The following is an 11,005-nucleotide window of genomic DNA, read 5'->3' as shown; positions in this document are numbered from 1 at the left end:
CTGCACTGGGATTATCCCTCTACACCCTTTACACATGTACTGCACTGGGATTATCCCTCTACACCCTTTACACATGTACTGCACTGGGATTATCCCTCTACACCCTTTACACATGTACTGCACTGGAATTATCCCTCAACACCCTTTACACATGTACTGCACTGGGATTATCCCTCTACACCCTCTACACATGTACTGTACTGGGATTATCCCTCTACACCCTTTACACATGTACTGCACTGGAATTATCCCTTTACACATGTACTGCACTGGAATTATCCTTTTACACATGTACTGCACTGGGATTATCCCTCTACACCCTTTACACATGTACTGTACTGGAATTATCCCTTTACAGTTAGAAGCACTCCCTTTAAGAGTGTGCTCCTAATCTCAGCTCGTTACCTGTATAAAAGACACCTGGGAGCCAGAAATCTTTCTGATTGAGAGGGGGTCAAATACTTATTTCCCTCACTAAAATGCAAATCAATTTATAACATTTTTGACATGCATTTTTCTGGATTTTTTGTTGTTGTTATTCTGTCTCTCACTGTTCAAATAAACCTACTATTAAAATTATAGACTGATTATTTCTTTGTAAGTGGGCAAATGTACAAAATCAGCAGGGGATCAAATACTTTTTCCCCCCACTGTACATCTACATGATGTATTGTTACACCATGTAGGAGCAGTATAGACCTAGTCTGTTCATTATATACATCTACATGATGTATTGTTACACCAAAAAAAAGGGAAATTATATTATTTTATACTAATACAATTGCTCAGAGAAAGAGATTTAGTTTAACATGTAATTCTCAAAAGGCAGGGGTCTGAATTATTGCTACCCATGTTTTCAATACTCCAGCACTCTCCCCTTGGGAGGATAATGACACTGAAATGTTTTATGAGATTAGAGAACACATTGGGTGGTATCTTAGACCATTCCTCCATACAGAATCTCTCCAGGTCTCCTGTCTTATGGACTGCCCTGTTCAATTCAAACCACAGGTTTTCAATGGAGTTCAAGTCCGAAGACTGAGATGGCCATTGAAAATGTTGATTTTGTGCCCAATTAACCATTTCTTTGTTTTGCTGGAAGATCCTCTTATGGCCAAGTTTCAGCCTCCTAGCAGAGAGGTAACCAGGTTTTGGGCTAAAATATCCTGGTAGTGGTTAAAGTTGATTTATTTGATACATTTTTGCTCATCTTTATCAAGGGTATTAATAACTAGGTGCTTATTTTGATATCTTGTTTTTTGACTGAGTCAAACAGGGACATTGATCTGATTAACACCAGTAAATACAGTGAGTACCATCTTATAAAACAGGGACATTGATCTGATTAACACCAGTAAATACAGTGGAGTAGATGTAGAGTTTGTTTTAAATTCTCATAAAAAACGGAATTAATCAAAAAGCACTTGTTGCTTTTTGTACGTGTTGATATAATATTAATATTTAATGGAGAGAAAAAAACGTTTCCCTAAACTGCTTTATAATATTATAATTCAATGAAGAATAAAAATAGTTTTCCCTCCTCAACTGCGTTTCCTCCCTCCAGACAGCAGATGGCGATATGTGTCTTTCAGGCGATGTTTCTAGTGTGACGTATAATCTAGTGGACGGAACGCTTCTTCAACAACTGCAGCCACCTCGGTAGCTCGCTAGCTGACAAAGTCGGAACATTCAAGTTCTTTAGACACTTTCCTGGTTTAATTGTAACTGTGATTTAGACATACTTATATGTAAACAACTAGCTACCCCATTTAATTTCATATTTACGTTGTAAGTCAACTAGCTGGCTGGTTAAGTTAGCACTAGCCTAGCTAGCTAACATCCCCGACCATGCGCTCACTAAGCTACTCTCCTCCTGCTAAAGAAGAGGTCTGTTGGACGGAGAAAGAAGCTCTGGGGCTGAACGTTGTCGTGAAAGAGGAGAAGGAAGAGGAGGATGTCACAGTAAAACAAGAAGTAGAGGGTGAGGCTGTTACAGTGAAAGAAGAAGAGAAAGACGTTACAGAGAAAGAAGAGGAAGACGCGTTCAGAGTGAAAGAGGAGGAGGATGTTACAGTAAAAGAAGAGGAGGAAGTGAAAGAAAATGAAGACGTTTTTGGAATGAAGGATGAAGAGGGGGAGATTACTGTCACATTAGAGGAGGACGAAGAAGAGAAGACTGGAGATCTGATTAACATTAGTAAATACAGTGAGTACTATCTAATAAAACAGGGACATTGATCTGATTAACACCAGTAAATACAGTGAGTACTATCTAATAAAACAGGGACATTGATCTGATTAACACCAGTAAATACAGTGAGGACTATCTAATAAAACAGGGACATTGATCTGATTAACACCAGTAAATACAGTGAGTACTATCTAATAAAACAGGGACATTGATCTGGTTAACACCAGTAAATACAGTGAGTACTATCTAATAAAACAGGGACATTGATCTGATTAACACCAGTAAATACAGTGAGTACTATCTAATAAAACAGGGACATTGATCTGATTAACACCAGTAAATACAGTGAGTACTATCTAATAAAACAGGGACATTGATCTGATTAACACCAGTAAATACAGTGAGTACTATCTAATAAAACAGGGACATTGATCTGATTAACACCAGTAAATACAGTGAGTACTATCTAATAAAACAGGGACATTGATCTGATTAACACCAGTAAATACAGTGAGTACTATCTAATAAAACAGGGACATTGATCTGATTAACACCAGTAAATACAGTGAGTACTATCTAATAAAACAGGGACATTGATCTGATTAACACCAGTAAATACAGTGAGTACTATCTAATAAAACAGGGACATTGATCTGATTAACACCAGTAAATACAGTGAGTAATATCTGATAAAAGAGGGACACAATCTCTGCAGTTGTTGAACTAATGTGTGATTTTAAAAGGGCATTCTACACTTGAATATGTTGTTGTACTGTATGAATTGTTCATGACGTCCTTTCCTGTTGAAAAGTGATATAAATACAGTAAAGTATAAACACACTAATGGGAAACAAATAAATGTTTTGGGAAAAATAGTGCTTTTTTAGACAACTGCAAACTAGAAGGAGTGAGTGATGTCATAGTAAGGCCTTCAAGGAGTTGGCTTGATGGGAAGTCGTGATGTCATCCAATAGGAGGCTGATCTTCATGTGAATATTCATTATTCTTTTTAAAATCCTTCCTGTTCTGTCAAGTTGGTTGTTGATCATTGCTAGAAAGCCATTTTCAAGTCTTGCCATTGACTTTCAAGATGATTTAAGTCCAAACTGTAACTAGGCCACTCAGGAACATTCAATGTCATCTTGGTAAGCTCCTCCAGTGTAGATTTGGCCTTGTGGTTTAGGTTATTGTCCTGTTAGGACGTTTTTTTGTATTCAGATCTCTGAAATGCTCTCTACCTACGTAACATTTAGTGTCTCCTTATGTTACGCTGGGAAAACAGTTTTCATGGGCACAGAAATCCTAAATAATTTCAGAGTTTGCTAAATCCAATGGTTCTAACCGAGAGTCACCTTAACTTTATTGACAACACCCAAATAGATTCTGTCATTAACGTCGTTCTTCAATAATTACACATAATACTTAATACTGTAGCTGTTTAGTTACAGTCACATGTTCAACTATCATCAGCTGATCCAGGAAATCATTTTCTGAATGACAGTCACATGACAAACATCACGACATGCAACAACAACCAAAGTGCTTCTTCATTCATTACTCTGGTAAAGACAGTTATGCCGTGCTCCACGTTGGATCCAACATCCCAAACAAATCGATGTTTATAATGTGTTACTGTCTGGCTGATTTACAGTAGGGTCTCATTACTCTGTTTGTGCACAGAGATACTTAGCTCATAATGTGTAGAGAACTGTTCCTTGATGGATAGGCTATTGTTCAACACACAGAGCTATTTTCCTTTATTCAGGACATTTTGAATGACAACACATTACAGAGTAGCCTAGTGGGATTATTCACAAAATTATCTGGTGATCAGGTTATGAAATGTCATGACAAAGACATGTTAGTTTCCATGTTTCACCTGAAATATAAAATTATATATAGTCTTAGGTGAAGTAGGTCTATGTTGTTGTTAGGTGAAGTTATGGGTCCTACAGTAGGTCTATGTTGTTAGGTGAAGTTATGGGTCTTACAGTTGGTCTATGTTATTGTTAGGTGAAGTTATGGGCCAATTTGTTAAACACTTAGTGTACAAACCCTCATTGTCAGGCTGATGTTAAAGCTAGCCAAAGAGCATTTTACTGGTTGAAGTGTTTTTTAAGTATAAATCAGTTGATATGCGACAATAACACAAACATATTAAGTAGGTGATTCAAGCGAGTCTTACAATTATAATCCATATTTAATGTGAAATGCACTCATAAGCAACCTGTAAATGGAGGCTATATTTGCTGTCAGCCTATGAGAACTCCCCTGAGTTTTCCCCCACGGTGGTGAATTAGTGAATAGACACAGAGCTTAATGTGAGTTTCCTTGAGTAGCACTCCTGATCTTGTGCTGTAATATTCAGAATACATTGTGAAAACTAAAATCTTTGCTCACTATTTTTTGCTCCAGGCAGATATACTACATCCATAACTAGTGGTTTCCTCATTACCAGATACACTATATCCATAACTAGTGGTTTCCTCATTACCAGATATACTACATCCATAACTAGTGGTTTCCTCATTAGCAGATATACTACATCCATAACTAGTGGTTTCCTCATTACCAGATATACTACATCCATAACTAGTGGTTTCCTCATTACCAGATATACTACATCCATAACTAGTGGTTTCCTCATTAGCAGGGAAGTGTTTCTGCAATCATTTTTGTGTGCGCATTGACCTCGTGTCGCAATTTTAGCAAACACAGAAAGGGGCCAATATTGGAGACCAAAAGTCATCTGGCACACTGCTTAGAGTTTCAACAACTTTAAAAACTTTTCTAGTTTCTACTAATGTGAAAACAAGACAAAATATGATTGTTGCTAAGTTGACTGTCTTAATTGTCAAATATTTTAACAGACGTCAATTGTTGTACAACTTCATGGGTATGCTCTGGGCATCACCTTTTACCTCAAATAAACAGTGGATTTCTGCTGTTGTGGACCTTTAACCATCTGCCTGACTTTGTTCTCACAGGAGAGAGACGGGACTATTGGGATCCTGGGGAGCCTCAACAACCTCATGATGCTGACGAGGCAGAGAAGAGTCTCTCCAGATCAGAACTCCTCAAGAAACACCAGCGAGTTCACACAGGAGAGAAATCTCACTGCTGCTCTGACTGTGCGAAAATATTCAACTCTTCACTAGGCCTTAAAATACATCAAAGAATTCACACTGGAGAGAAATCTTATGGCTGTGATCAATGTGGGAAGAGTTTTATTCGGCTACAAACTCTGAAATCACACCAGAGGATACACACTGGAGAGAAACCTTTTGGCTGTGATCAATGTGGGAAGGGTTTTACTCAGCTAAGCAACCGGATAGTACACCAGCGGACACACACAGGAGATAAACCTTATAGCTGTAGTCAATGTGGGAAGGGTTTTACTCAGCTAAACAGCCTGATAGTACACCAGCGGACACACACAGGAGATAAACCTTATGGCTGTAATCAATGTGGGAAAAGTTTTACGACATCTAGCTATCTAACTATACACAAGAGAACACACACAGGAGAGAAACCATATAGCTGTAATCAATGTGGGAAGAGTTTTACTCAGCTAAACAGCCTGATAGTACACCAGCGGACACACACAGGAGATAAACCTTATGTCTGTGATCAATGTGTAAAGAGTTTTAGTACGTTTGGCTGTCTGACGGCACACCAGAGGGCACACACAGGAGAGAAACCTTATAGCTGTGATCAGTGTGGGAAGAGTTTTACTACATCTAGCTGTCTAACTAAACACCAGAGAACACACACAGGACAGAAACCTTATAGCTGTGATCAGTGTGGGAAGAGATACTCTGATAAAAGATCTCTGATCAAACATCAGAAACTACATGAAGGAGTTGGTTCATGATATCAGTGAAATAATGTCACAATGTAGAATGTTTTAACATTGTAGTAGGAGTATTTTAATAACGTCACAATGTAGAACCCTAAACGTTTGTCCCCTGTTCTATTGATTTCAACATGATATGGATATTAGCCTCAGGGGAAAAATCCAGGCTCTGAAATGGAAGAGTTACTATTTATGTGATTTAACAAAAAGTGACTAACAAAAAAAGAGTTCTGTTACACTTACCATGTTGGTGACCCACTGGAATCACAATGCAACACTTCAAAATGTAGCTAGCTGTTTTCTACAAATTGTACTCTAACCAGTGATGTACACATTATTCCCATATTCCATGTGGTTTTTGAGCTGTTAGTTTTAACAGGACGTGCAACCTCATCTCCCTCCTCTCGCACAATTGATTTCAACATGATATCGATGAGTGATGACAAATAAGTGTTGTGTTCCTTTGTTCAGCGACCCCTAAATTTAAATGCATCACTGTTGCCCTGCTTTTAGAATATCAGGGTTAATTCTCAGATGTGCCAACCCAAGTGTACTAGAGCATGACATTGGGGACTGGGCCCCGATCCAACAACATGCCTATCTAGTGAACACTGAAAAGAGAGAGAAGCTCTGCAATGAGGTGGAAAGTTACTACGGATATTGCAGGAGTTTCCTCTTGAAATCAGACATGTCTGTGGTCAGGACAACTTGGTTGCTGATTGTCTCAAGGGTGGGCAGTCAAAAAGATTTGTGTTTTGCGTTTAGCTAGTGCGTTGCAATGGATCACAATTTATTATGACTGCATGTTTTTCTGTATTGGAGATGAGTTTTGTTTGGGCTCGTTCCAAGGGGACGAGAGTTCTAGAAGCTAGTGAGTTTTAGGAAGACGAGAGTTCTAGAAGCTAGTGAGTTTTAGGAAGACGAGAGTTCTAGAAGCTAGTGAGTTTTAGGAAGACGAGAGTTCTAGAAGCTAGTGAGTTTTAGGAAGACGAGTGTTCTAGAAGCTAGTGGGATTTAGAAAGACGAGAGTTCTAGAAGCTAGTGAGTTTTAGGAAGACGAGAGTTCTAGAATCTAGTGAGTTTTAGGAAGACGAGAGTTCTAGAAGCTAGTGAGTTTTAGGAAGACGAGAGTTCTAGAAGCTAGTGAGTTTTAGGAAGACGAGAGTTCTAGAAGCTAGTGAGTTTTAGGATTCTATAGAAAGAAAAAGGAGAAAAAAATAATACGATTGTATATTATTATTTAGAAATACGTGTTTTTAATTGTTGACATCCAGTGGACACCATGTTTATATTGTAGAAGGGAAGCATTTTTGTTGATTTTAATATGAAATGTAAGTTGTTTTCTGTTGGTGGTGAGCAAACTTGTCCATCAAAAATATAGGATATATTTGTTGTCTTAAGGGGTAAGGTGTTACAGGCTTTGGTTTTTCCATTTATGTTTTGAGGTTGGACTTTAGCTCGTTAGCCCGTCTAACTCGTTAGCACGTACAGCTCGTTAGCACATCTAGCTCGTCAGCACGTCTAGCTCGTTAGCCCGTCTAGCTCGTTAGCAGGTATAGCTCGTTAGCAGGTCTAGCTCGTTAGCTCGTCTAGCTCGTTAGCACGTACAGCTCGTTAGCACGTAGGACGCACTGATTGGTGTCACCTCAGTTAGTCAATGTGTTACACCTGTGCTGGCTTGTCCATCTCGTTATGGTTGAATATAACATCCAATTGTTAATATTGTAATCAATTAATTTTCCTTAGAATGCTCATTAGTCTTTCAGTTGTTATTCTTTATTTTTTTTATCCTCTTATGTTTGTGGTAAATATTGCTGTTTATTTTCATTGTTTTTTTGTTTTCTTTTCCCTGTGAAGCCATTGTGTTTCATCCATGTCTGAAATATGCTGTATAAATAAAGCTTGATTTGAACATATAAAACTAATGAACCCAATGACTGACAATCAACAGACTTTTGCAAAACTAATGAAGAAATATGTGCAAAAGCAACACGTATCTTGGTCCATCTTAGTATGAAAAACAGTATAAATTCAGTATATCTTCCACTATGTCAAAATAGTGCTGGTATGTAAGTTTAGTATCACTTTTCAACCAACCCAGTGCATTTATAGAAAATGAAAAATGTTGAAATCAACAATATGTTAAAGGATTCAACTACTGGAAACTGAAACAAACAAATGGATCAAACAGATCAATCCTACTGGACATTGGGTTTGATTCAGACCCTGCCAGCATGGCCAGAGATGTAACTTATAACCACAGAAACAACACAGACCTTTCATGCATGACTAAAAACACAGAAGTATTAGATTTACTGCCATGGTCTAGTATGTCACCGCCTCAGACACCATTCACAATGCTGGCTGAGGTACGAGTAAAACATGACATATTATTTCCTAACCATTCCCAATGCTGGCTGAGGTACGAGTAAAACATGACATATTATTTCCTAACCATTCACAATGCTGGCTGAGGTACGAGTAAAACATGACATATTATTTCCTAATTGTCAAAAAATCCCCACTCCTTAATCAACTGGTCTCTCTCTGTTTAACCAGAATAACATGAGTTGTGTCCTTCAAACTGTTAGACTGTTAGTCCATAATCAACGTCTCTCACTGAGACAGCTTCGATGGCCCAATAAATGTTTCTGCCAGCCAATGTGATAATTCCTGTACAGTACATGTGTAGAAGGATATTTCCAGTGCAGTACATGTGTAAAGGGTGTTGAGCTTGTTAAAGAAGAGATAGAGAGGTAACCATACACATTGCACATGGACCGTAAGAAATCCTGAAGGTATTGAAATGCCTGGGCTCGCAGGGGATGTGTTAATTCATAACCCATCATTTATACCTGTTAATTCATAACCCATCATTTATACCTGTTAATTCATAACCCATCATTTATACCTGTTAATTCATAACCCATCATTTATACCTGTTAATTCATAACCCATCATTTATACCTGTTAGTTCATAACCCATCATTTATACCTGTTAATTCATAACCCATCATTTATACCTGTTAATTCATAACCCATCATTTATACCTGTTAGTTCATAACCCATCATTTATACCTGTTAATTCATAACCCATCATTTATACCTGTTAATTCATAACCCATCATTTATACCTGTTAGTTCATAACCCATCATTTATACATGTTAATTTATAACCCATCATTTATACCTGTTTGTTCATAACCCATCATTTATACCTGTTAATTCATAACCCATCATTTATACCTTTTGCTTGAAAGGGGCGGAGCTCCCTGACCTTACTTGGCAGGAACTAATGGGGATTCATAATAAACCCCAGGAAGAGTAGCTGCTAACTTGGCAGGAACACTGGAGCTCTGTCAGAGTGACCATCGGGTTCTTGTTCACCTCCTTGACCAAGGCCCTTCTCCCCCGATTGCTCAGTTTGGCCAGGCAGCCAGCTCTAGGAAGAGTCTTGGTGGTTCCAAACTTCTTCCATTTAAGAATGATGGAGGCCACTGTGTTCTTGGGGACCTTCAATGCTGCAGACATTTTTTGCTACCTTTCCCCAGATCTGTGCCTCGACACTATCCTGTCTCAGAGCTCTATGGATAATTCCTTTGACCTCATGGCTTGGCTTTTGCTCTGACATGCACTGTAAACTGTGGGACCTTATATAGACAGGTGTGTGCCTTTCCAAATCATGTCTAATCAATTGAATTTACCACAAGTCGACTCCAATCAAGTTGTAGAAACATCTCAAGGATGATCAATGGAATCAGGATGCATCTGAGCTCAATTTTGAGTCTCATTGCAAAGGGTCTGAATACTTAAGTTAATCAATTTGCAAAAATGTCAAACTGTTTTTGGTTTGTCATTATGGGGTATTTTGTGTAGATTGATGAGGGGGGAAAATTATACAATTTTAGAATAAGGCTGTAACGTAACAAAATGTTGAAAAAGTGAAGGGGTCGGAATACTTAACGAATGCTCTGTATATCACTGGCAGGGCTTTCTACCTCTGGCAGTGTTTTCTACCGCTGGGAGTGTTTTCTACCACTGGCAGTTTTGTACACAGTCATGTGATACGTGGTATAGAAAAGTCCAATCTTAGGAGAGTACATGGAGAGTACACGCACTATACAGTGTGTCTGCAGGTGTCTATCTGTCAAAACCACTGATACAGGAGCCCCTCCACCCTCTGGTGGGATGGATCATGTCTACAGAGAAACCTAGATTCAAATACTTAGATATGTGTGTATTGGGTCTATGTTGTGAAATAGTTAGATATTACTTGATAGATATTACTGCACTGTCGCAGCTAGAAACACAAGCATTTCGCTACACCCACAATAATATCTGCTACACATGTGTATGTGACCAATAAAATGTGATTTGATTTGAAATAAACGTCCTATTTAACAAAGGTGCTTTTGGCTGGGGTCAAAATGACTCCAAAGGATTTGAATTAAAAGTCAATTTTGATACAGAAACACTAAACCATGATTTAAATTTATTAAGAACAAGTTGTTTGACAAAGTCATTAAAAATTGGAATAATTGAATGAACCACATTTTGGCTATGATAAAAGATATGCCTCTGGGGTCAAAATGATCCATGTCAGAAGTATGGTTCAATGAAAATATGTAGTGGGTGTAAAGTTTGTATTAAATTCTAACTCATTAAAAACGAATCAATCAACACATGCTTCTCTTTGAACGACTTAATATAATATTAAACTTTTCTGAAATAAATGAAAAATAAACGTTTGGTTCCTCAACTGCGTTGCCCAGTCCAGTCAGCAGATGGCGATGTGCGTCTTTTAGGTTCAGGCGATGCTGCCAGTGTGACGTATAATCTAGTGGACGGGACGCTCCTTCAACAACAACAGCTAGTCAGACACCTCGGTAGCTTTCTAGCAAACATAGCTACAACATTCACGCTCTTTACACTGGTTTGGTGTATATTTGTCGCTGTG

At 38.3% G+C, this 11,005-nt stretch overlaps 1 protein-coding gene across 1 annotated transcript; it reads left to right on the top strand.

Moving 5' to 3' along the window:
* The first annotated feature begins 1,635 nt into the window (after positions 1-1,635).
* On the top strand, positions 1,636-7,968 carry LOC123741867 (uncharacterized). The gene is made up of 2 exons (XM_082972475.1): positions 1,636-2,206; positions 5,179-7,968. Exons 1-2 carry the CDS (start codon positions 1,849-1,851, stop codon positions 6,063-6,065), a joined length of 1,245 nt encoding a protein of 414 aa, XP_082828601.1. The 5' UTR covers positions 1,636-1,848; the 3' UTR covers positions 6,066-7,968.
* Positions 7,969-11,005: the final 3,037 nt, after the last annotated feature.

This window comes from Salmo salar, unplaced genomic scaffold (assembly GCF_965601325.2).
Source record: "Salmo salar unplaced genomic scaffold, fSalSal1 ptg000691l, whole genome shotgun sequence".
In the NCBI taxonomy this organism is placed as follows: Eukaryota; Metazoa; Chordata; class Actinopteri; order Salmoniformes; family Salmonidae; genus Salmo; species Salmo salar.
Note: the sequence above shows the minus strand (reverse complement) of the source record. Positions and strands in the feature narration are given on the sequence as shown.

Bases quoted from the DNA above. Each gene is read 5' to 3' on its own strand.
- LOC123741867 (XM_082972475.1), top strand. From the start codon at position 1,849: ATGCGCTCACTAAGCTACTCTCCTCCTGCTAAAGAAGAGGTCTGTTGG. The intron at 2,207-5,178 runs GTGAGTACTATC...TTGTTCTCACAG, and splicing joins GATTAACATTAGTAAATACA to GAGAGAGACGGGACTATTGG.